Source organism: Armigeres subalbatus, chromosome 3 (assembly GCF_024139115.2).
Source record: "Armigeres subalbatus isolate Guangzhou_Male chromosome 3, GZ_Asu_2, whole genome shotgun sequence".
Lineage (NCBI taxonomy): Eukaryota > Metazoa > Arthropoda > Insecta > Diptera > Culicidae > Armigeres > Armigeres subalbatus.
In genome coordinates, this window is record NC_085141.1 from 349,248,602 (window position 1) to 349,276,072 (window position 27,471).

Here is a 27,471-nt window from a genome sequence, read left to right on the forward strand (position 1 = left end):
AACTCTTTGGAAAAAGGCTTCTGTAGCTCTTAAATGGAGGCTTCCGAATCCTAAGAATCTAGTTTTTAGTTTAAAAGCATATTCTTAACATATTATTCAACATTTTGTCTCAATCAGGGAGATTACATTGAAGATTTTGAAAGTTTATTCATAAGACATTTTCTCTTCTGACCTTTCGTCCCACAGCCCTTAATACACTGTGCTGGTTGGGGTTGGTAGGATTCAAAAGTCTTTGATTTTCTGATCTGCATATTATGTACATTGGTTTTAAAAAAAAAAAAACTTTATCACTAGGTTGTTATTGGAATTGTAATACATCCGCCATTACTCATATTTATCCGAGGTACCCCCTGGGGCCAGAGAAGGTACCCTCGGGGGTACATGTACTCCAGGTTGAGAACCGCTGTTCTATGCCATTATCACCTGGGAAAGTGCTATCCTGCCTTCTTTGAATAAACGACTGAACACTTAACACCTAGCATGAGACAACGGACAGGATACATAACACCCAGTGGACCAGAGGAGGATTTTTCGATCACGAAAAGTTTCCTCCTTATTGGCGCGGGAATCGAACCCACACTCCCTAGCACATGTGTCTAGACGATTGACGTCGCTAACCGCACGGCCACGAAGCCCACACTTCGTGAGTTAATGATAATGACTTCTTTATATGAATGCATTTGCCCGGTAATGAACGAGTTTGCCCGGTTTAAGGTGAACCTAGTTGCTAACGCCTTTTTTAGATGAACGCATTTGCCCTATATAAGACATATTTAGGAGATAACGCCTTCTTCAAATGAACGCGTTTGCTCGGTATAAGGCGAACAGAGTTGATAATGTCTTCTTTAAATGAACACATTTGCCCGATATAAGGCGAACATAGGAGATATTGCTTTCTTCAAATGAACACGCTTGTCCGTTTTACCATCTTTGAGTAAATATATTTTCCAGATAGAAACCGAACATAGGAGATAATGCCGTCTTTTAATGAACGCATTTGCCCTGCGTGCATGTTGTCTCTTGTTTCGGACAGCAGAACGATCACGGGATCTGCCGAAATATTGTGTTCTGGATTGCGCGGCCGGTAATAAAGTAAATCAGTTCAGTGAATGTTTTCTCGTATTTCGGACAGCGGTGATCCTCCAGTAAACAGAGCGATCGGCCGGTCGTCGAAATTTAGTTTTGCTCTGTGCGGAGAGCAAAACAATCGGCTGGTCATCGAAATTTTTGTTCTGCATAGTGCGGGTGAGTAAGTTAATCAGAAAGTGAAAATTTAGTTCGCCTCCAGTTGTGTAGTGCGGTCGAAAATTAAAATAATTAGCGTTCGTTCGATTTTTGTTTTGTTTTAAATCAAACCGTTTACCAAAACGAACCATGCCACACTCCCTACCCCATCTTTCCAACATTCCAATGATTTCTCGTGGAAGTGCATATGACTCGTCGGCTTCTATCAAATCGAGTATCACGTCAACAATTTCCTACCTATTCCTCAATTGATTGATTGATTTATTAGGAGCTGAATTGTGTATTTTTGGATTTATTGATCGAATCGCATCAGCCGAAACCTATATAAAAGTTCATTTAATCATCATACAATGTTCTGTGAAATTGTTCTGTAGCCAGCGCCGTAGCGTGGGGTTGGCCGGGTTGGCCCCCGCCAAGGGCGCCAGCCCTCAGGGGGCGCCGGAATCAAGAATTACGGTATGGGAATCAGAACAATTTTATTCGTTACATGGCCAAATAATAACAAACCGACCATGAAGTCCAAAGGTCTATGGCGGAGATATTTCAAGAAATCTAATCTTTCTTCTATCTCAAATAAACAAGTCGAATGATTTGGTCTTAACTTTGACTGCCCTTTCGGTTTCTCTGAGCCTTTCGAAACCGTCTACAGGGGGCTAAGAAAAAGTCTAGAAAGCTTATATTCAAAAAGTTATTTGAAAATTGTAGATCGGATTGTAACCATTTTCGGGCATCAAATTGTAACCAAAATTGTAAAAGACCTTTTGCGCTAATGATTTATATCGGGTTGGGGTAAGGGTAAGGATGGTGTAGATTTAAGACAAATTTGCTCATTTCATTCAGAAAAACTTCATTTAGTCCCAAAAATCATCATGGCGGCATTACGATAAGCAGTGATAATGTGCTTTGATTAAATGACTACTTTGGTTATCATTTATGAAAATTCTCGTAGATTAGCCAAATTTATCTTCAATACATACAAAATGTGCCAGGCATTCATAGCCTCATTTCTCAACATGGCCCTCCTGCTTCCGATGTCGATTCCGATCACTTCAAAGTTGGATGTTGTTGACCCAACTTCCATATCCAAACCACTGACAGACCCTCTTATGTTGTATCTTTCTTGATCCGGAATCCGATAGTGATTAAGATCATCCACTTTAGATTTGGATTTTCTTGTTCCAACCATTTGACATTAGTTTATGATTTGACACGATTTTCAAATCTCTTTTCTTTGCTATGTACTTGCAAGTACGTCAGTTCCTTCCACTAAGAGCAAGAAACAGCCATTAGGACAGCAATTCAGCAATTTTAATGATCTTTCAGCCTGGATGTTCCAACAGATTCCATACGAGGATTCAGAAATGCCCACGACTCTACCAAGTTCCTAACATATCTCACCATATTTTGCAAATTAGTGTAAAAGCTCACAACATTCAAAAACTTTCCAGGGACATACCGCCTAATATACTGCTTGTTATATGAAGCATCTTCAATCCACTAAACTTTTTAATCTTACTGTTCTACAAGATGAGCCAACATAGTGAAGAAAATCTCGTTAATAAAAATTTATAAAACTTTAAGGTGGGATTCAAAATGTTATTGGATTGTGAAATATTGCACATTTTTCCTTAGTAAGAGAGGGGCGCAAAAAAAGAATTCGCCAAGGGCGCCGGGAGTCCACGCTACGGCTCTGTCTGTAGCATACCAACTGCCGTTTTTGCAATTCTGAGGTCAATCGAGCAATCAGAACCAATTTCCAGATCGAATGAGTGACGGAGTTGTATTTTCCTATACATTTTGGCTGAAATCTCCATACAAACTTCAAATCAAATGCGCCAGTATATGCAACAAGCGGTTGAGCTGAAATTTTCAGAGATTGATTTTCTCACCCAAAGACACAATCCTGGAGGGTGCCCCGTGGAATTAGACAACTTTTTGTTTCCTGGGCCAGTCTAGTGGTCAATCATGCTCATGCTCTTTTAATGAACGCATTTGCCCGGTTTAAAGCGAACAGAGTTGAAAATGCAACATTTCCACGCCTTCATTCTGTTAAAATACATGTTCGTGAGCCGTCTCAAGCCCAGTCGACGTGGACTGAAATTTCCTTCAGTTCCTTGAATTGAGCAAGAGAACGTGCTGCGAAATTCTCACCTCAGCTTTAACAGTCTTCAAAGGTAGCACATGATCTGTAACGGGATTTTATGGAACGAGAATTATTCGTTCTATACTGTTTTCAAACAGTTCTAGTTTGATGAAACGAGTAGCGAATCCAACACGGTGAACTTTTTGAACGGACTATCGGATCGAAAAATAAGTACGGATCTACGTACGGGCTGTACGGGCTGGAGTCGCCCTGCTACTGAATAAGTCGTAAAATAAGTATTAATCATTCACATGAATTATAAATAAACTTCTATTGATTTTTTTTTCATTGAAGTAAACTATAAACTTGAAATCAGGACTGATGCGGGGTACTGGCTTATTCGGGATAATGGCGTTCAGGGTAGTGGCCTTCGGGGCTATGGCATTATGGGTAATGGAATTATGGGTAGTGTCGTAGAGTCCTCCTGTAGATGCTGATGACACTCGCGATTCCACTACAATTACAATATTCGTAAAAATACCACCAAGAACACCTTGACCGACATGAAAAAAAACGAGCAATGGGTAATGTTTTCAACATAACCGCGAGTAGACGTAGGACTTATAAAACGTAACGTATTTACATTTAACTTCTTACTTTTGCATCTATGGAGTTTGATTATAGGTATTGATATTGAAAACGACTACTTCCATGCTTTGTAGAATTATTAGCAATTTGTTTATTCAAAACCTCTGGAAATAAAACTAATAATTAAATACATACTTAGAATTGCTTTGTTTCTAACTATTAAGCCCTTATTTACTCAAGCAAATGAAGGTCATTATTTTTTTTTATTAATGATAGTATTTGAAGTTTCAAAAATCTATTTATAAAATTTTCAGACCTGTGCAAAATGTGCTATTTTAGGGGAACTGTCCCGTTTTCCAAACAAAGAAATACAGCACCAATTCCGTTGCTTCTTTTTGGTAACATGCGTGCTTACTGCTGGAAAAATTCACAACAATAAGAAACAAGTCAAGGAGCAGTAACCCTACTAAAATAGAGGAGGTACTGCTAATACGTCAACGAAAAATTATTCAATGTTTTGATTCCAAACTCTTCTTATTGGCATTACATCCCCACACTGGGACAGAGCCGCCTCGCAGCTTAAACTTCCACAGTTATTAACCGCGAGGTTTCTAAGCCAAGTTACCATTTTTGCATTCATATATCGTGAAGCTAACGCGATGATAACTTTTATGCCCAGGGAAGTCGAGACAATTTTCAATCCGAAAATTGCCTAGACCGGCACCGAGAATCGAACCCAACCACCCTCAGCATGTTCTTGCTTTGTAGCCACGCGTCTTACCACACGGCTAAGGATTCCAAAGTCTACGTCAAGTTTATTAAGTCTACGTTAAGTTTATAAATACAATTTCTCAGAAAATGCAAAACAAAGAATAAGATAAAGTTTATTAAAATATTCTATTGGAAATATTTTTTTGTGAACTTTTTTAAAACATTTACAAATAATACAGCGAAATTGTCTAAGCTAAAATGGATATTAACACTATTGCTGATTGTGCATCTTTAATTGCTAATGCCTTCTGCAAACAAATGAAAGTAATTATTTTAATCAAATTTTTATTTTCATCAGTGTAGTTGATTTTGTTTGAACTGTTTTAGTATAACCATGTTTTAATGTACGTGTCGTTTAGCACCAAGCACAACTTAACATATGACATGACTCATGGGTACGAGATCATGTGGACTATGAAACCAATCACCTGGATGAGCAGACCAAATCTCTAGCCGTGAACTCCGAGCGATACGATGGGCGATTGCATCCATCTCAACCGACCCCACTGCATGCGTCCATCATCAAGCATAGAATGACAAAAAAATGAGTCCTCTTCTTTCATGCACATTCGCAGACCCACCGGCAGTTCTCCCGCTGGCGACTGCATGTTGTGTACGTAAACACAGCGAACAAACAAGAAAAGACATTTGGAAAAAATGCGCGAGCAAAAAGCAAGTCAGCACTCGTAGCTGTGACAAACTGGAATGTCTCGCGCTCGACAGGCTCTGCTTATATTATTCACGAAGGAAATCTTCCGGTGGACCCGAAGGCCCGTAACATACCGCATTCTGATGTCCGTGTTAGGAACGCACGGGATTGGTTGCATATGAAATTTTTACTGGATTTGACAAGAATTGAAATTTTCAATAGCTTATCGTTAATAATCTTAAATTTCAATAAAATACGCAAATTGCTGGAGAGTGTCCGAGTCGATTGATATATAAGTCTTAAAAATCCATCGAAAGATAAAGGCGCTAGTAACGTTCAAAATCTTCCCTTCCAGCGTAACGCTCTAGATTTCCAAAAATCTAAATGACACCCAGTATAGTAAAGAAAGACGTAAGTCCTACGTCAAAATCTGTCAAGTTTGCGTAACGCAACGAAAATTCACTAAATTGGATACATTATTTCGGATATTTGAGTCATGTTTTCATAACCCTGAGTCATTTTCTTATTATCTTTATTAGAGAGGTGTTCGGCCCTGGGCCATTTCCCCTCGTAAACCCAGAGTCATGTATCCATGGCTCTGAGTCATGTTTCCGCGATTCAGGGACGGTATATTTTGTTTATGAAAATGCGAATAGTTTTTTTTTCAGGACAAACTGTCCATGTAAAATTCACATACGAATCTTAATTTTGGTTTTCCAAGATTTACTCAACTCTATTCGTAATTTTTGCATGATGACATATCATATAAACCCGTTGGAAACTATGACGATCGTACTGCCGTCCCAAGCATAGTTGTCCCATGTCGAAGTGAGAGATGAGACGTCTCTCTACTCACTACGCACTACTCACTTTTCACAGTGAGAAGTAAGAAGTGAGAAATGAGAATTCTCACTACTCACTTCACACTTCTCACTTTTCACAGTGATTAGTGAGAAATGAGAAGTGAGACGTCTCTTTTCTTACTTCGCACTTATCATGTTTTACTTCTCACTGTGAAAATTGAGAAGTGCGAAGTGAGTAGTGAGACGTTTCACTTCTCACGTCGCACTTCTTTCACAGTGAGACGTCTCTCTTCGCAGTGAGACCTTTTCACACTGAGAAATGAGACGTGAGACGTCTGACTTCTCACTAATAATTCCTCACTTATCACTTCTCACTGTGAAAAGTGAGAAGGGCTAAGTGAGAAGTGAGAATTCTCACTACTAACTTCACACTTCTCACTTTTCACAGTGATTAGTGAGAAATGAGAAGTAAGACGTCTCTTTTCTTACTTCGCACATGTTTCATGTTTTACTTCTCACTTCTCACTGTAAAAATTGAGAAGTGCGAAGTGAGTAGTGAGACGTCGCACTTCTTCCACAGACAGTGAGAAGTGAGAAATGATTAGTGCGAAGTGAGAAAATAGACGTCTCACTTCTCACTTCTTACTGTAAAAAGTGAAATTAAAGGCGCTAAACTATTGAAAAAAAAAGTTTTGCCAAGCACTGTTAAAAATCCGCAATCCAACAAATCCCCTACACTGAGAAAATTCTTCATATTTAATATATTTGTCGCACACATATTTTTTTGCAATATGGGGACCACATAAATTCAATAACTGCATGTTAGAGACTACACATACATTTGATTTGATTATAGATTCTATTTGTACTTCGCGTGGAGTGTGGTTATGTGTTAATTGATTTTTTTCCAATAAAAATGTGTGGAATTTTTGCAGTGCAAGTGCGCCGGGCGCATAGACATAAACATCCTGCTACTACACGTTTGCTACACAACTTCAATTCAGAATCTCAAAGTTATCGTCGATAGCAAGACGAGCTTCAATGGGCACATTGCTGCCACAATAGAGTGATTCAAATTTTGACTTTTTTGCTCCCTTATGCTTAAACGATTGCATTTGCCATTTTAATAATCATCCTAAATTTTTAGCTAATTTGGATGTAATTTGCTCACTCAAAAACGCGCAGTTTGAATTTTGTATGGGCATTACTGTGAAAAACTACCCTTATGTAAGAGACCGTTCCGTGAGGTGGCCCATTAACTATTTTAATGTAATTAACACGTTGACTGCATAGAATCCTGTCGTTGTTGCGAAGCGATTTGTTGTTTGGAAGCAAAGTTATGAAGTAAACTAAAAGGCTCATTATTGATATTGATGTTATTCTTTTACATGATAAAATGAATTTCCAACGATTTAGTATTTCCTTAATAACTTTTCTTGCAAGCAACAAATCGTTCCGCAACAAAGACGATCTGCTTCTTTGTTAAATTTCCTATCATGCCAATGTACTTATATATTATTAGAGTTTAATGGGAATCGTTGAGGAACGGTTTTCCACAAAAGTTACTGTTTTCATAGTAATTTTCATACAAACTTCAAGATGCACGTGCTCACTAAAATTACATCCAAATTAGCTAAAAATTTAGGAGGAATATTAATATGGCAAATCCAATCGATTAAGCATCGGGGAGCAAAAAAGTCAAATTTTGAATCACTCTACTGCCACAATCGTGAAGGATTTTTAAAATTTCGGTTTTCAAAGCAGTTAATTCATCCCGGGAAATCTACTATTCTGTAGTTCGCAATGTACTCACAAACGCAGTATTGGTTCGAGCGACCCTATAAACCAGCTTTCCTATGAACAACGATCATGATTCAGAGAGTTTTCTATTTTGATCTACTCAAAAGCTCTTCCACACCAACCTGCAAGTATAATTCAATTTTTAAATTATTTTTTAAATGTGAATTTCATCTTTCAAGAACATTATTCCATTGATGCTTCCACACCAATGCGACAATGTGAGCTCTAGTTTGACCCCTCTAGCAAGTATGACTTTCCACGAAGGAGAAAATCATATACAATCATGTTGTAGGTGTTCCAGTAATGCTTCATATGGCGCTTTCATTGTCAAAGAACTCTAGTAATTATATTAGCTTAAACAGTGAGTCTATAATAAGCTAAAAACTTGTCAATGAGTATTGGAAATCGCTATGGTAGAAATTGATATAGCCATCCTTCTTCAGTTAGTAGCATACAATTTATCGCAAGCGTTTTTTTTATATCTGAATAATTACTTTTTTTGTGTTTGTACATGTAAGAGTTGTAAACATGTCAATGCACGACAAAGTATTTGGTTAAAACATTTTCATTCTAAATAAATCCCATCAGCAGTTCATCAAACCATACGACCTCAAACTTAGTTTTGTAATCTACAAATTACCCCACAATATCAAATTCTCTAAACCTTAAAGCCCACTCGTTCACTTTAACCACGCAGTTCAGATAGGTCAGGTGAAGAGCATAAAACTTTTTCCCCATCAACCATTCCTGTGTCACCGTGTTGCCTGCCCATATTATATATGCTACCTCAAAACCCGAAACGCTTCGAATAAAAGTGCACTTCATTCCATGTGCAAATCCCCGGATTATGTACGGTATCCTTGTTGTTCATCTCGTCGTCGTTTCGTTTCGCTGCCGCCCTACTCGGGGCTCTCCAGCAAGCAGCAGGACAGGACGAATAAATCCTGCCTCACCACACTACAAAGTTGCGATTACACAAATACAACCTCGAACACTGTCTACGTAATTGGTATGGGTGGGTAGTTCAAGTCACTCACTAGCTAGTCAATCAATCGTCACCGAGGACTGCATTTCAACTTCAACCCGCATAGAATCCGAAACATTGCGGAATAACAAATCGCACATTTTTTTCTTAGATTGAAATCGGAGAACTCACGTGTACTATCAAAACTCTAAAACCCTGGAAAGGATTTCCAATTTGTTACGTTGCCCTCTTGAGATTAAACTTTGCAAACATGTTTGTTTACCTTGCCTTTCCGGTAGAACTCAATGCTTTTCTGCAGTAAACATACTTTCCAATCGTCAGCATAGCCGAAACAAAAAAAAGCATTACATATGTTCTCAAACATTTATGTAGCACACTCCTCAACACATACACGCACCACTCGATGGGAGAGTAAGGGAGATAGTTTCCCCGGCGATAGTTTTGGATCATAATTAATGTATGTGCTTTGATGCTTGCTTGGTGGTTCCTATGGCTGCTGGCCGGCCGCGTGCCAGCCGAATTGCTTGTGGTGGTGGCCGTCGTGTGGATTGTAGTTAGTAACCCCTCGTCCAACACCCGCCACCCAAAATAGAAACGATGATTGTTATTGTTGCTGTTGGTGGAGAAGACCACAGGTATACCACCTGGTACGAACACAAGAATATTTCCCGACCTGATGCTGCTATGCGGGACAGCATCTTTTTTGTTCTTATTCTGTTATATGCTACGGCATTGGTGGTAGTGTGTCGGGAGAGTACTTCTATGATGCAGTAAAACAAACAGTTTAATCCCGATATTATACTGTTAAAGACTGAGTACTAGCCAATCGATTGATAAAGGTTTAATTATAAAACAATTTTCATAATTGTTAAACTGTTTAGTCAGTTTTTTTTCTAATACTATTCTAAAATCTTAAGAAATTGTTGATTAAGCTAAACGCATCTAACAAAACTAGAAAGTTGCTTTTAAATTGTATGGTTTTGAAATAGAACTAATAACTTTATTCAGAGTTCGTACAAGTTAGGGACATTCTTTATTTACTGTTTTAGTTTGTTAATGAATTCATTTGTGCTTCTACATCCACATTGAATGTAATGCCAATGTACAAAGCTAAAACGCTGCTGATATGTGGCTGATTGGGGTGGTTGATGATGACTATCATTGCAGTCATCATCATCGTCATCATCATTATCATCGTAGATGGCGAATAGCGAACGTATGTCGACTAGCGTGTTTTGAGTATGAGTGAGCAAGCTATTGGAGTCGTTGTTCATTGATCCGATGAAACTGATGGCAATGTTTATCATCGTCATCTATTTTTATCAGTAGCGCACTGGGGATGACCAATTTCCAGAGTAGAATGCAAAATGCTGGTCTTTAATTTAGGGAAACATTTTTTTTTTTGTAATATTGTTGGATTTCTTTCCGTAACAATTTTGGTAAAATTATTGAATATAAAATATTACGGAATACTGACGAATCTTTCTCGCTCATTCAATACCATGGATTGCAGTTATGTTCTCTATTCAATCAGGACGAATTACATTTACGGAAATCCGGAGGGATTCCTTCCGGAAATCCGGAGGGATTCCTTCCGGAAATCCGGAGGGATTCCTTTCGGAAATCCGGAGGGATTCCTTCCGGAAATCCGGAGGGATTCCTTCCGGAAATCCGGAGGGATTCCTTCCGGAAATCCGGAGGGATTCCTTCCGGAAATCCGGAGGCATTCCTTCCGGAAATCCGGAGGCATTCCTTCCGGAAATCCGGAGGGAGTCCTTCCGGAAATCCGAAGGGATTCCTTCCGGAAAGCCGAAGGGATTCCTTCCGGAAATCCGGAGGATTCCTTCCGGAAATCCGGAGGATTCCTTCCGGAAATCCGGAGGATTCCTTCCGGAAATCCGGAGGATTCCTTCCGGAAATCCGGAGGATTCCTTCCGGAAATCCGGAGGATTCCTTCCGGAAATCCGGAGGATTCCTTCCGGAAATCCGGAGGATTCCTTCCGGAAATCGGAGGATTCCTTCCGGAAATCCGGAGGATTCCTTCCGGAAATCCGGAGGATTCCTTCCGGAAATCCGGAGGATTCCTTCCGGAAATCCGGAGGATTCCTTCCGGAAATCCGGAGGATTCCTTCCGGAAATCCGGAGGATTCCTTCCGGAAATCCGGAGGATTCCTTCCGGAAATCCGGAGGATTCCTTCCGGAAATCCGGAGGATTCCTTCCGGAAATCCGGAGGATTCCTTCCGGAAATCCGGAGGATTCCTTCCGGAAATCCGGAGGATTCCTTCCGGAAATCCGGAGGATTCCTTCCGGAAATCCGGAGGATTCCTTCCGGAAATCCGGAGGATTCCTTCCGGAAATCCGGAGGATTCCTTCCGGAAATCCGGAGGATTCCTTCCGGAAATCCGGAGGATTCCTTCCGGAAATCCGGAGGATTCCTTCCGGAAATCCGAAGGGATTCCTTCCGGAAATCCGAAGGGATTCCTTCCGGAAATCCGAAGGGATTCCTTCCGGAAATCCGAAGGTATTCCTTCCGGAAATCCGGAGGGATTCCTTCCGGAAATCCGGAGGGATTCCTTCCGGAAATCCGGAGGGATTCCTTCCGGAAATCCGGAGGGATTCCTTCCGGAAATCCGGAGGGATTCCTTCCGGAAATCCGGAGGGATTCCTTCCGGAAATCCGGAGGGATTCCTTCCGGAAATCCGGAGGGATTCCTTCCGGAAATCCGGAGGGATTCCTTCCGGAAATCCGGAGGGATTCCTTCCGGAAATCCGGAGGGATTCCTTCCGGAAATCCGGAGGGATTCCTTCCGGAAATCCGGAGGGATTCCTTCCGGAAATCCGGAGGATTCCTTCCGGAAATCCGGAGGATTCCTTCCGGAAATCCGGAGGATTCCTTCCGGAAATCCGGAGGATTCCTTCCGGAAATCCGGAGGATTCCTTCCGGAAATCCGGAGGATTCCTTCCGGAAATCCGGAGGATTCCTTCCGGAAATCCGGAGGATTCCTTCCGGAAATCCGGAGGATTCCTTCCGGGAATCCGGAGGGATTCCTTCCGGAAATCTGGAGGGATTCCTTCCGGAAATCTGGAGGGATTCCTTCCGAAAATCTGGAGGGATTCCTTCCGGAAATCCGGAGGGATTCCTTCCGGAAATCCGGAGGGATTCCTTCCGGAAATCCGGAGGGATTCCTTCCGGAAATCCGGAGGGATTCCTTCCGGAAATCCGGAGGGATTCCTTCCGGAAATCCGGAGGGATTCCTTCCGGAAATCCGGAGGGATTCCTTCCGGAAATCCGGAGGCATTCCTTCCGGAAATCCGGAGGCATTCCTTCCGGAAATCCGGAGGGATTCCTTCCGGAAATCCGGAGGGATTCCTTCCGGAAATCCGGAGGGATTCCTTCCGGAAATCCGGAGGGATTCCTTCCGGAAATCCGGAGGGATTCCTTCCGGAAATCCGGAGGGATTCCTTCCGGAAATCCGGAGGGATTCCTTCCGGAAATCCGGAGGGATTCCTTCCGACAATGCGGAGGGATTCCCTCCGGCAATCCGAAGGGATTCCTTCCGGCAATCCGGAGGGATTCCTTCCGGAAATCCGGAGGGATTCCTTCCGGAAATCCGGAGGGATTCCTTCCGGAAATCCGGAGGGATTCCTTCCGGAAATCCGGAGAGATTCCTTCCGGAAATCCGGAGGGATTCCTTCCGGAAATCCGAAGGGATTCCTTCCGGAAATCCGAAGGGATTCCTTCCGGAAATCCGAAGAGATTCCTTCCGGAAATCCGGAGGATTCCTTCCGGAAATCCGGAGGATTCCTTCCGGAAATCCGGAGGATTCCTTCCGGAAATCCGGAGGATTCCTTCCGGAAATCCGGAGGATTCCTTCCGGAAATCCGGAGGATTCCTTCCGGAAATCCGGAGGATTCCTTCCGGAAATCCGGAGGATTCCTTCCGGAAATCCGGAGGATTCCTTCCGGAAATCCGGAGGGATTCCTTCCGGAAATCCGAAGGGATTCCTTCCGGAAATCCGAAGGGATTCCTTCCGGAAATCCGTAGGGATTCCTTCCGGAAATCCGTAGGGATTCCTTCCGGAAATCCGTAGGGATTCCTTCCGGAAATCCGTAGGGATTCCTTCCGGAAATCCGTAGGGATTCCTTCCGGAAATCCGTAGGGATTCCTTCCGGAAATCCGTAGGGATTCCTTCCGGAAATCCGAAGGGATTCCTTCCGGAAATCCGAAGGGATTCCTTCCGGAAAGCCGAAGGGATTCCTTCCGGAAATCCGAAGGGATTCCTTCCGGAAATCCGAAGGGATTCCTTCCGGAAATCCGAAGGGATTCCTTCCGGAAATCCGAAGGGATTCCTTCCGGAAATCCGGAGGATTCCTTCCGGAAATCCGGAGGATTCCTTCCGGAAATCCGGAGGATTCCTTCCGGAAATCCGAAGGATTCCTTCCGGAAATCCGAAGGGATTCCTTCCGGAAATCCGGAGGGATTCCTTCCGGAAATCCGGAGGGATTCCTTCCGGAAATCCGGAGGGATTCCTTCCGGAAATCCGGAGGGATTCCTTCCGGAAATCCGGAGGGATTCCTTCCGGAAATCCGGAGGGATTCCTTCCGGAAATCCGGAGGGATTCCTTCCGGCAATCCGGAGGGATTCCTTCCGGAAATCTGTAAGCTTGCTTCCAGAATTCAGGAGGGGTTTCGTTCACAAATCCCGAGAATTTTCTTTCAAGGATTTGAAGGGCTTTCTTACAGGAACCTGGTAGGGTTGTTTCCAGAAATCTGATGGAATTTTGTTCCACAGAAACGGATACTTAGGGATTTTTTTTCAGAAACCGAAATGACTTTTTTCAGGTTTGAAATCCAAAAATCAAGAATGATTTCTTTCAAAAGCCAGGAATAATTTCTATCAGTATAACTATAAGGATTATTCAATCTTCAAATTCACATTGACTTGTCCTATAAATTGGCTAGATTTGTTCAATTAATCAAAAAATCCGGAATGCAGAGTGGGATTTGAAAATCGTCAAGGCCTCTACAAACCCGAATAACCCCAATATGCATTATGCAATGTCTATTGTGTCCTGGAAGGTTGTCAATTTCCATTTTGACTTAATATTCATAGTTGGGAAAGATTCCACCCTGTACAAGAATAATTCCAGTTAGGCTTAAATCGTAGAACCAAAAGTGCGCTGCATCTCGTTTTTTTTAAACCATTGCATTGTAATAAATTTCTTCAGTTATTTCAATCATAGTTTATATTTAATATTTGACATTAATACTGCTATTTTTATAATTATCAATAGTTATTATGAGGTTTAACTAACCAATTTATATCGTTTTCTTTTTTCTTTTTCAGAATTGCACTTTATGTATATGAATATTTATTACACGTAGGAGCATCGAAAGCAGCACAAACATTCTTATCGGAGGTAAAGTTCGCCTTATTTCGAAATTCGATATGAAACATCACCGGAGTCCGTTTGCTCATTTTATTCCTCAGATCCGGTGGGAGAAGAATATCACACTAGGCGAACCTCCGGGCTTCCTGCACTCGTGGTGGTGCGTGTTTTGGGATCTCTACTGTGCGGCACCGGAACGACGGGATACCTGCGAGCATTCATCCGAGGCCAAAGCATTTCATGATTACGTAAGTATCCAGTTTGGTGTTTTTACTTCGGAAAAGTAAATAATAATGGAAAAAGATGACCGATTTGTGTACTTGAGGTTCATTCACTTTAGGTGAATTGAAATTGACCATTCGACTCGATTGCAGTGAGCATTTGACGTTTACTCCAATATGCTACCACACAGCTATTCAATCGTTAAATGACAAGTTCATCAACAATTGTATCCAAACATTGACGAAACATTTATCAAACACGCGCGCGCAGTACTTTTGTGTTCCAGTTTTAGTAGCAAAAAAATGCTGCGAGCTTCATATACGAACGGTGTGTCTGACCGCAATTTCGCACCGCACAGCATTCCGCCAAGTGCGAATAGCGAACAGAAGACGACAACGTGTACTGCCGGGCTGGCTATGTTTGGCCCCGTTTTCCGCATTGACGCCGCGTAGTCGCATCCACCGGCGAATGTGCGTAAAGACACCTCCGATGTAGGGGAAAGTGTACTCTACTTATCAATTAGGGGAACATCCTGTCCAAACTGATATCGGCTGCAAAATTTGTACAAATTTGAATGCTAAGGAAAGTTGCAGAGACTTATTTTAATCATGATAGTCGTGTATCGTTCTTGTGCCCATTATCCCCTATTTTTTCATATACGTATTAAGTACTGCTTGTCTGGCAAGCGGAGATAGCTAGGCTGTGGGAATCCCGCTCATCACTTGAAACAGCATCAGCTTCCCACCTGGATTAATCCATCCACGAACGATGGATGACGGCAACAAACCTCGCGACAAGTAGTGCTCGCGCCTATAGCGAAAGAAATTGGGAAAAGGCCGATGTGGTTTGGAGGCACGGTTGAGCGCCAGTCATGAGAGAGCGCTGTTATTTGGAGCACTAGCTTAGGTGAAAATCGAAATCTCTGCACTTTATGACGGATGAGGTTCCGTCTTCCGTAGGGTGCAATGAAATCTACCGAAGCCAAAGTGAAGGTAACTCACACATTTTTTGGATCAATACAGATGGTGAAATCGTCCAGACAAAAGGTCGTTGATCGGTTACTTTTTTAACGATCGCATGTTTTCCCAATTTCACCTGCACTGACGACAGATGAAGTTGGGGTTTGTGGTCATTATATGGGAACAGCTGTTGTCAAGAACTGGCAACAGACAACCTTGTCTAGTTACTGGACCCAGGTGCAGGTACTGTTCCCATTTCTGTTAACTCTTAAACGTAATTCAATTGAAATGTATATTATCCATGGAAGAATCATTTGCGAAAAATGGACTCTTTGACAGGTTTTGTCGTAATCACAAGATCTTCAAAAGGATTTCTAAAAACTACTTGGAAGGTAACCAGAGATAACAAAGAACTGCAAGTCTCTCTAATACAAACAATAATGACAATATTTGGCAAGCAATCCTAAATTGAATCAGAATAGGACATGACATGAAATGATTCCGCTGGAAAATCCTGAATTATGATTGAAGTTGAACTATTTCAATAATATTGAAAAACATAAAAAACGATTAACAATTAAAATGAGTAGAAATTGTCTCATTGTGTCCTGTCCACTGGCGGAGTTTTGCTGGGGCACGATGGGGCCGCGGCCCATCTAATCGAATATTTTCCCTAAAATTAAATTACATATGTACGCCATGTTTGTTCAAAGATAAAAAACTAATTTTCTAGAAGTTTGATGAATTCTAGAGAAACTTCCGAAAGAATTCTTGGAGTTATTTTCGAAAGCTTTTTTGGAGAAATTCATGACTTTCCAACAGGTATTTCTACTGTAATTCTATTCCTTTGTGACTTCTTGTAAGAATTGCTTCGTAAAATCCTTTAACAATTTCTTCAGAAATTTCTTTAGAAAATCCTTCAGATTTTCTGTGGACATTAGTTATTCATTCTTAAATTTCTTTCGGAAATTCTTACCACTACAGGAGTACCCTCCAGAAATAATTTTGAAAACTACGCCTGGTATTCCGTTTGCCATTCTTCCAGGCATTCCTTCACAAAATCCTCTGGACAGGCTTTTATAAATTCTTTCGTAAATTCCTTCGAAACTCCCTTTTCATTTTAGTATAACCATATAAAATTCCTTCTGAAATTCCTGCGGGAATTATTCATGAAATTTTAATGCAAGATTTATTTAGAAAATTTATTTAAAAAATAAATGCGAGAAGAATTTTTAAAAGTATTTTCGGAAAAGTTTCTAGCGATCGAATGAAGTTTCCGAAGAAACTCTTGAAGTTGTTTCCGAATGATTCTTAAAATAATTCTAAAAAAAAATTGCATATTTTTTTAAAGGAATATCCGAGGAGTGTTCGAAACAATTCCAATTTTTAGAAGATTCCCTGGATGAAATTCCGAAGAAATTCCTAAGAAAACTTCCGAAGGAATTCCAAGAAGACCTTCGGAGATTCTTTTTGAATTAATCTCTCTTTTTTGCAAATTGAATATCTTTCGGATGCTTGATTTGTCCAATCTCCACATGCGCTTTACTATTGTATATCCACAGCCAAGCGAGTGCACATTGTTTATTAAACGAGAGGATCGCACTCCATGCCCCCCAGTAACTGTCTGGGCGGGACGGTATATTCAATTTGCAAAAAAGAGAGCTAACCGCGGTGGAGGTTGGTACTCGGATTCTGATGGCTTTTCCGCAAACGTGACCTTTAAGTGGTCTTGTTGTGTAGGGGTTATCACGCCTATCTAGAGAGTAGGAGGTTGAGGGTTCGAGTCCCTCCAAGACACGTGGATTCTTTTTCGCAAATTTCATATCAATTTGTCCATTTCGAAACATATGCTGTGCATATGCACAGCCAAGATATTTAACAAAAAAATTCTTTTTGAAATTTATTCGGCATTCTTTCAAAAATCTATCCAGAAAAATTTCAAGGAATGGTTTTAGGAATCCTTTGGATATTTCATTTGGATTTTGAATTTGGCATTCCTTCGAGAATCCCCTAATAAACTTCTTTAAAAATTCATTTAAATTGCTCTTAGAAACTCATCAGAAAATCTCTTTTTGATTATTTTTCTCAATCTTTCATAATTTTCCGAGAATTCTTTCAACAAAAATTCCAGAATTATTTCTACAGGAACTTTGGACGGATTTTTATATCGTTTTAATGAATCTCTGAAGAAATTTACAAAGGCCTTTCGGGAGGTTTTCCGAAAGCATCCCTGATAGAATGCTCAAACGAACTTCTGCGGGAATTATATAAATTATGCTTTGAGGAGTTCCCGAAAAAATTTCGGGGGGATTTTCTGAAGAAATTTTGGAAGAAATTCTTGTAGGGAATCCCAAATGTATTTCAAGAGAAATTTCCGAATTAGTTATTGAAGGAATTTTCGAAGAACACTTCGAAAAGATTTTCGAAAAGAATTTCTGAACGTTTTTCTTTCAGAAATTGTTGAAGGAATTTCTTCAAGAGCTTTAAACGGAATCGATTTTATTCCTATATAAATTCAAAACAAATATATCTTGGAACTTTCACATAAATTTCTAGATTTCTACTGGAATTCCTTCGGGAATTACTTCAGAAACTTTTTAAGAAACTCCTCAGGAACATCTTAAGTAATTCCTACGGGATTTATTTCAGGATTTTTTTTTCTAGATTTCCAATGAAAATTGGAACATTAGCAAAATAAAACTCTTCTTTGAATCTAAAATCGAGACTTAGGGAGTAAGCAGAGCATCGGCCGGTCGTCAAAATTTAGCTTTGTTCTGTGCGGAACGATCCTCTGGTCACCTAAATTTTGTTATGCATTGCGGGTGAGTAAATTAATCAGAAGTGAAAATTCAGTTCGCATCCAATTGTGTAGTGCGGTCGATAATTAAAATTATTAGCGGTCGTTCGATTGTTTTTGTTTTAAATCAAACTACACGCTATACACGGCAGACCGTTTACCAAAACGAACCCTGCCACACTCCCTACCTCATATATCCAACATCCCAGTGTTAGTGGTAGTGCAGATGACTCGTCAGCTTCTATCAAAGCGAGTATCACGTCAACAATTTCCTACCTATTCCTCAATTGACCTGCATTCGGACATGGCCGGCGCTGGTATTGCTTATATTTGGATCACCAGTTCTTACATATTGAAGATGATGTTAGTCCCAAACTTCATCTGTTGGTTCTCTGTGTAATTACAGCTGACCTGGCAATAACGAAGTAGCAACCGTGGGCGGCCAATCATGCTCATAAAAAAAAAACAAAAATGTCGGGATTACACTCGTTCGATCATTATACTTCTTCTTCTCAAAAATTCCATGGGATTTTACTTTGACAGTTGCTTTTGAAACTTCTCCAGAAATATCTAGGAGTATTCATCCAATCCTCCAGAAATTTTTTCGTAAAAAATGCCTCCAGAAATTAATTCAGTTAGTCATCCAGAAATTCTTTCAGGCACACCTTCACAAATTCCTCCCATCGTAATTGTATAGAAGTAATCCATCGGAAATTCATTCAAATATTTCTACAAAAATCCTAAGAATTCTTTTAGAAACTTCGAAATTGTTTTGAGGAATTTCTTCAGATTTTTATAATTTAGGTAATGTTTCAGACATTCCTCCGGAAGTTCGATTAAAAATTCTATAAGATCTTGGGATATTCCTTTAAGATTTTTTTTGGGATAACTTCAGAAATTTATCCAGAAATTCTTTTAGGAATCATTCGAACATTACTTTCCGAGTTCTTCCAGAAACTCTTGCGAAAATTACTTTATTCTCCTTTTTATTCACTTTTCCATTATCTCTTAAATTTCCGGAATAACACCTGCAGGAATTTTGCATGGTTTCTCTAAAAGGATTTCCTGAAGGAAGTTTCTAAAGAATTTGTGGAGAAATTCACAAAGGTCTTTCCCGAGAATTTAATTTTGTGAATTATTCCTGGAGGAGTTCCCAATAGAATTTCAGAAGGATTTCCTAAAACATATCCCGCAGAAATTCCTAAAGAAATCTCCGAAGAATTTCTTCTAAAGGAACTTCTGAAAGTATTCCTAAAAAAATTTATGTAGGTATTCGTAAAGAGGTATGCGAAATATTTTCAAATAAATTTATTAAAGATTTTTTTGGGAAAATCCATAAAAGGATTCGTAAAGGAATTTCCGGAAGTAATTTAAAAAAATAAGTTATAAATCTTTTTTTTTTATTTTTAAAGGAATTTCTGGATTTAACTCCGATGCAATTTCCTAAAGATTTTTTGGAGAAATCTTTTGAGGAAGTTTTGAAGGAATTATTGGAGGAATTCTATAATATCGGATATTCCTTCTGGAAATCCTTTGGAAATTCCGTTAGAAATTCGTTCAAAAATTGGTAAGTGAATTCCGGATATTTTGTTCTAGAGTTGTGGAAATAATTCTTGAAGGAAACTCCGGAGGAATTACTGGAGAAAAGAGGGAATGGAATTCCCTATTGTATCCGAAGGAAGTCCTGAAATAATTTTCAAAAGAGTCCCTTCGAGAAATTTCTGCGATTATTCTTGAAAAATGGTGGAGGTATTTCCTAAACAATTATTCAAGATATTTACAAAAATTTGTCAGAAGTTAATTTCCAAAGAATAAGTAATTTCCAAGGAATAAGTAAAGTTCAGTTTTTGACTCTGAAATCGCTTGCTCCGAAGAATTCCAAGAGACCTTTCAATTAGGTATTACTTAAACAATTTTTAGACGAAAAAAAGCAATAAAGATTTCTTTATATTTGAAACTGACATATTTTTTATAATCGATTTATCGCTTTATGATTAACCCCTCCAATTATAGTTCTAACTACTGACGCCAAATTATAAATGAACCTATTACGCCACGAGTGTTGATGCCTCACCATTACCAGAACTCTATCGCCGCCGGTGGTCCTGTCAAGAAAGTGCGTCCATTGCGAGATGGGACGAGGTTTCGCTTTAGATAGTGGCTAATCAGTCAATCTAAATATATTTTCAAAAAGCAATTCAGGGCTGATCCCAAACACAGAAAATGCATAAATTGTTAAATGGAATGAATTATCGATAGAGACCTATTTCGATTCCAAAAAATCCTAACGTCTAACGCTCCCCATGAGATTTGCAGTCTGTTGTAATTTCGAATAGTCTCCTGAAATGCTTCTGTCGTGGAACATAAAAGTATGTCGTATAAATTCACAAATGGATTCCATGATGAATAAAGTTGGTTAGGAATCTTGAGTAGACTCCCATATTTAAGTCTATATGCCATTCATGGTAATGGATCTAATTTATGAAAGTTTCTATTTGAAGAGTCTTTAATAAATATTTAAAAAACGAAAACTTCAATTTGCACTCAATAAACGAATTCAGCATGAAATCCTGCACGAAACCAAAATGAAACTTTGATTTATAATCTAATTCAATCATCCTACATTGAAATCCAGAAGAACTTTCCGTGAAAGTTCTCACGTTGTTATTCAAAGGAATTTGCCGTGGAAATTAAAAAGACCACATGTCAGGTCTGGAGGACCGCCGGAAAAAGGTTCGGGGATTGAAAGAGGTGGGTCTTTCGAGAATTAGTACTGGTAAAAGTTAATTCAGTTTCTAATGTATGCCCTCTGCGGCGTTAGTGTACATGAGATCGCCAATTAAGCTAGAATATAACAAAATCTGTGAATTATAATCTACACAGTAACTTTCGATTACCGAAGTCGGTTAAATACTATTGTGTTTTTGAATTGCTGACTGAAGTCGGTAATAATTTTAATTACTGATATCTCAGTAAATCGAAAGGCTTCTATACTTGCTACTACTGACTTCTTAGGTAAAACTTCAACTCATCCTACTTGGTTGGCATTGCATAAAACAATACGTGTGAAAGAGTTGGTTTTAAAAATAGATTGCGAGAGTTCGGCTAGGGGCGATTCAAATATGACGTCTAATACTTTTTAAGATTTCTAGACCCCCCTAGACCCTAATATATGTACTGTCACAAAATTCTAGACCCCCTCCCTCCCTAAAACCTGTGACAACATTTTGAACGACCCTCTATGTGCCTGGTGTTGAAAATTTGATCTCATCAGTAGCCTTCTGAGCTGCGGAGGACGATGGAGGTTCTAAACTGCATTGTGACTATGCTTGCATGCCTGGTTAAAGCTCCTTCATATTGAAGTATTATGAGGCACATGATCAAATATTTTAAATGTGGTATTAGGGTTATTTTTAGACAAAACTGAATTCAAAATTTAGTTTATTTTTAGTTTAGTTTTGTAGAACAGACGGCTTTGGCAGGTTTTGTTCTATTATTGGCAGGGGGGTTTTTGTCGACCGAATTTTATGAAATTTGGCCACAATATTCTTTGATATGCAAAGAATGTTTAGGCCAAATTTGAGCAAAATCAGTCATAAAAAACCCCCCTGCCAATAATAGAACAAAACCTGCCAAAGCCGTCATTTCCCTATTTGATTTTTCGCATAGAAAAGTTGTTCTGGGAAATTGGACTAAAATGGACATCATAACATCTCGCATTACTAAAGCTAAATAACCTATAAGTTTCTTCTGACTTCTTCAATCAAGTAATATAGGGTATCTGTTCCTTATTAATAACATGCTCCTATTGAATTTTATTGATTTGGGTATATGGTATGAATTCAAGGAGCAGCTCCCCTACTTCAGGGCGAATCGAAAAATAATGTACAGAGATCCGGATTTGAACCCGAAGGAGAATAAAAAAAAATCTCTCACTTATCATGTCTGTATACACTCTCGATAGGTAGCATACCGTGAGAGACATTTTTCGGAAGCTGTTACGATAATGAACTGATTCGGGGGGCTATACCGCATGATAAATTTCTTTCAAAAAGCCCCAATTGCGTGGGAGACCGGTTCTGATGATGCATTTCAACTTGTTTTACACAGCTGTGCGAAAAAATATGGTCCCCAACATGAAAATGAGCGAGACCAGAGCGTTTTATCAAACCCTCTCGGTGGGGATCGCCTATCCGAATCAGTTTTTTTTTCAACTTGTATACAAGTGCGATAGACTTGTTTTCATGGCTTGTTATGATTCGAAGAGGTTTTTGCCTCTCTTTTATCGTTGTTCGTTATCTATTGAGAGCGATTTCTGCAAAACCCGAGAGACAGATTATTTTTTTTTTGTTTTTTTTTTCACCAAAATAGAGAATCATGGCAAAATGTTCATTATAAGATTTTCTAGGTTAAAATATGTCGATTCTCCATACTTTTTACCGTTAGCAAAAAGATTTATTGCTTGATGCTTGCTACATAGTATTGAAACGAAGGGACTAAATAAATTGCGGTAAAAATTAGGTTAAAATTCTAAACTTGGTAAAACTGGCATGATACTCATTCGTGCGGCCCTCGAAACCATTCTTATTCGCTTCCTTAGACATTTTTGCGTCAGTATCACTAATTTTATATTGATCAAACTCGATGCATTCCTGAGTTACAAATTTCTTTTTAATGAATTTTTGTCATATACACTAATCTCAAGTGGTGATTGTATTGGATCTGGTGCTTTAACTTCAGGTAGATTCATTCAGGATTTCCATCTCGGCTTGCATGTCTTCGTCAGTCTGATATTTCTCTTCAGATGTCACATCGGGCTCAAGATTCATTTAAGGGTCAGGCAACACTCATTGTATCTTGTATGCAATATATTTTCATACAAATTTAAACTTCGATTATGTGACATCAGTGTTATTGGAAGTTAATACAGCACGGACATGTGTTTCGGAATGATACCACCTTCAACCTTTGCGAACAACTTCAAACATTTTTCAAAACTGTCGCAAGTGGAATGCACGTAGAACTACGGATTTGAACTGGGTCAAAAATGCTCGGTTATGTCCGTTTATCCTCAACAGCTTGTATGACCACACAAAATACTCCAAAAGGTTTACATCTCGTGAACTAAAATGCCATTCAGCACTTTTGGAATCAATTCGTCGCAATAAGAAGATGCTCCGTATTTCTGATTGACTTGATTGGCATGTGAACGTTGATTCATCGAACGTTCCGTTTTTCAAGCATCATCTGGGATGGTATTTTACCTTCCAGTCCGCAGCTTGAGGTTGATCTTGAAGAAAGGCTTGAAGAAAGATCTAGAGTGATCCGAAGACGTCTTTTCCTTATGGATCTTTAGTAACGTTGTTTTCAAAGTATCATCGAAGTGTTCGGCTTGCCCGTTTGACTATTGGTCGTAAAGGGAAATCTGCAACTGTGCTGATGAAAATTTCGTATCGTTTTAGTTGGAATTCCAAGACAGGCAAAAATAAGTTATCCAAGAAATTGATGGCAGTTGCTGAGCTTAGCAAACGAATAGTGCTATCGAGCCACCAGAAAATGTAGACCGTTGACCCAGGACCAGCCACATCTACCTACATGGAAGCGTTTTCAAGCAAGCTGTGCGGATGTCGCGGATGATCACGATTGCCAACTATCGCACCGCTTGAAGACATTATCAGTAATGCCACCATCGATCCTTGGTCAATAGACGTGACTGCATAAAAGAACTTTAATTCTCTCCATTCATCTGCTGAGTTGCTCAAGGTTACATTTGCGGACAGTTTCTGGAATCACCAGTAGATTTGATAGCATGACACAGCATTTACCTTCTAATGAGCGAAGAATGGTTGCACATCCGTGTTGACGGTTTCTTTGGTGCTTTTGAAGATCAACTATTCTTGATGTATTTGGTCACTAGCAGGAGCACAGGGCACTCCAGTATAGCAACACGCACCCAGTTGTTCGACAGCGATAGCTTCTTGAAGTGGAACTTGTAAAATCTTGGTCCGGCCTCTAATAATTTCTGCTTAGACGTGTTAGCATATCGGCATTGCCAATATGGATAATAGACACATCTTCTTCTTCTTCTTATTGGCATTATATCGCCATACTGGGACAGAGCCGCCACGCAGCTTAGTGTTCACTAAGCACTTCCATAGTTATTAAATGCGAGGTTTCTAAGCCAGGTTACCATTTTTGCATTCGTATATCATGAGGCCAGCACGATGATACTTTTATACCCAGGGAAGTCGAGACAATTTCCAATGCGAAAATTGCCTAGACCGGCACCGGGAATCGAACCCTCAGCATGGTCTTGCTTTGTAGCCGCGTCTTACCGCACGGCTAAGGAGGGCCCCGCACATATACATTGACACATAGTGGATATCAAAATCGTAACACAAAATCATCTGAGCCCACTGTGTCAATCGATTGGTGTATTATTTAGGCTACAATAACTGATTGTGATCGTAAGGAGCTGGAAGAACTGAACCACATTTTTGAATCTCCTTGCGTCCTTTTTGAGTGATGCATTTCCGGAACAAACTTGTAGAAATTTACTGCTCCAAGAAACTATAAATGTCACTGGGAGGATGCATCTCGAGATGGATTCTATTTCAGCAGTATACCGACCGATCAACGATGTGTGCAATATACTTGAGTTGCCGTTGTAGAAGTTTGCACTTTTGTTCACGTAGGATGAAGCCATACTGCTTCATACGCTTGAAGGGAGCAGTGAAAATTGAATGTTGTTCCTCCTCGATTATGCTGTGGACCATTTGATCCAGGATCATCGTGCATATGAACACTTGCATACGAATGCAAAAATAGTAACTTGGCTTAGAAACCTCGTGGTTAATAACTGTGTAAGTGCTGGATGAACACTGAGCAGTGAGGCGGCAATGTCCCAGTGGGGGATGTAATGTCAATAAGAAGAAGAAGAAGAAGGTTTCTATGTCCTTCGAAAATCGAAGTCCGCAGAGAGGATTCAATTTTTTTTCGAAAAATCTATTTCGAAGGACTTCTGTTTGCGTCTGTGATTATGAAATACCCGATGCTAAAACCTTGTTCGCATGCTGGCCAGCTAAATTTGTAGGAGACTTTCGGATTTTCAAGATTTGATGCTCATGTTTCCGGATTCATTGTTGTACCGACATGCTTAAGTATTAAAAGGCAGAAATTATTTGGTGAACAAACTTTCCCGAAAAAAAAATCAATAATGAGCCTGGGACTCTAAGGATTGGCTTTAGTTTTGTCAATCTATTACCTAAACCGTTTTATACCACTTTTATTCTGACATGATGTTAATGCTGATTTTATGTTTATTCCAAATTTAGTCACAACCAGTCCTGAACCAGTGTTCATAGATGGCGGATTAAAACTAGGTCAGATGAATCTCGCTTTACCTTGACGCTCGGTGATGACATCATGAAGACTAGTTCGAAGTATTGATCAAGCCCTGATATTGCACGATAGCCCACAACACCAAGTTAACTTCAGAAGTATTCAATTTGAAGCCTTAATTGTCTGTCATCTAAGCACACGATAGCAGATCTTGTTCAGTACCGGATTTCTACAAAATGCTAGTGCTACAGCGTTAATAGAAGGTCCCGCTAGATGCTCGGCTTTCGACACCTTCTGTTCCGCTAAGGAGAAAGATGACAGTAGTATTCAATGGAGATCGATTCACATTTGGTGAGATCAAGCCAATATTATTTCACTTTCTTCTTCGCTATCTCTTCAAGTGTAGCTGTGGATGTCTTCCATCCATTCGTTAGGCTATCTTTCTGTTTTTACACAAATTCATAAGTTCAACATCAGCTCCGATTCTTTCCTACTTCCGATTGTGATTCTATACATATTCATTAGTTAATATATCTAAAAATGTGTTCACTTTAATAACTGTATCTTACATATTCATTATATCTATTATATAATTTGAAATTACTCATATAATATGTATATATATATATATATATATATATATATATATATATATATATATATATATATGTATATATATTTGCCTTTTGTTTATCTCCTTCATATGTGAAAGCTGTTTCGGTTCCGAGCGCTTTCTTAAGCAGATGATAGGACAATTATAAAATGAAAACACTTGTAAGGACGTGGCCAGGTGTGTGGAGAAAATCGGGTCCACTTAATTGTAGATTGTGGCAAAATCTATAATGACCGTGGATATGTTTATCTCTGCAACTCCATCTACGATTTGTGCAAGGGTTCTATGCTATGCTATGCTAACATGTCGACAGGCTGGCTATTTAATAAAGTGCGGTAAAAATTGAAAATAAAAAAGTAGTGTAATAGCTCCAGATAGTTATTTCGATAGTTTTTAATATAGAGTTTTGGCAAAACAATTTTTCAATTTTTAGTATTCGCGACTGTGCCGGGAATAGGACCTTTCCGGGAATACCATTTGCAACTTTATTTATTTCTTATTGAAAAAATGTTTAACAATGTTGGTTTTGACGCATTGTCTAAGGGGCAGGCCACTTTTGGCTTATGTCGTTAGTGTACGATCAGAGAAACGGAAACGCGAGATAAAACTTAGTCAAGTGTTGAATAAAATTAAATAAATGATTCTTGAGGAATCCGTTTGCTTACTGAGCAGAAAGTGATACATAAATAATCCATCCCAACAGAATAAACGGAACTTCAGAGTTTCTAGTGTAAATACATTGTCTAGAACTAATTATCATTTCTTCTATTGGCCTAATGAATCATAAGCATTTAAAAAAAACTGTTCATAAAATAGATATTAGTATTTCATCTTTTGACAGTCGGCTGATAAGAGTTTATATCTAAAAGATATAAGCAACATATGATATGTCGAAGAATTGAATTGAAGAAATAATTTAGTACTACAGTTAAAATTTAAATGAACAATCGCTAACTTTGAGTGATTTATTGTTTACCCTTGCGTTGCTACACTTTTTTTTTCGATTTTTTTTTTCGTCGTGGGATAATCCACAGCATAAATATAAGTTGATAAATCGTAAAGAGTGCAAGTGTGTTCGTATTTTGTGTCGGACGCAGTACGGTCACATGGTTATCAAAATATCTTATTCTGCTGTGTGGGCGAGTAAACTGGAAAGTGAAACAATCAGTGCAGTGCAGATTTGTTCGTGTTTTGCATTGCATTGGTCCAGACGTGTTTTCTTCAG

The 27,471-nt window shown here is 39.4% G+C and overlaps 1 protein-coding gene across 4 annotated transcripts in view; it reads left to right on the forward strand.

Annotated features, from left to right (window-relative positions):
* The window catches only part of LOC134226009 (single-stranded DNA-binding protein 3), a 196,968-nt gene that overhangs the window by 122,536 nt on the left and 46,961 nt on the right, over window positions 1–27,471 (forward strand). For all 4 annotated transcript variants that reach the window (XM_062706519.1, XM_062706520.1, XM_062706521.1 and 1 more), the window contains exons 4-5: window positions 14,272–14,344; window positions 14,416–14,562. In XM_062706519.1, the coding sequence (XP_062562503.1) occupies window positions 14,272–14,344; window positions 14,416–14,562 (220 nt within the window). The remainder of the gene's footprint in view (window positions 1–14,271; window positions 14,345–14,415; window positions 14,563–27,471) is intronic.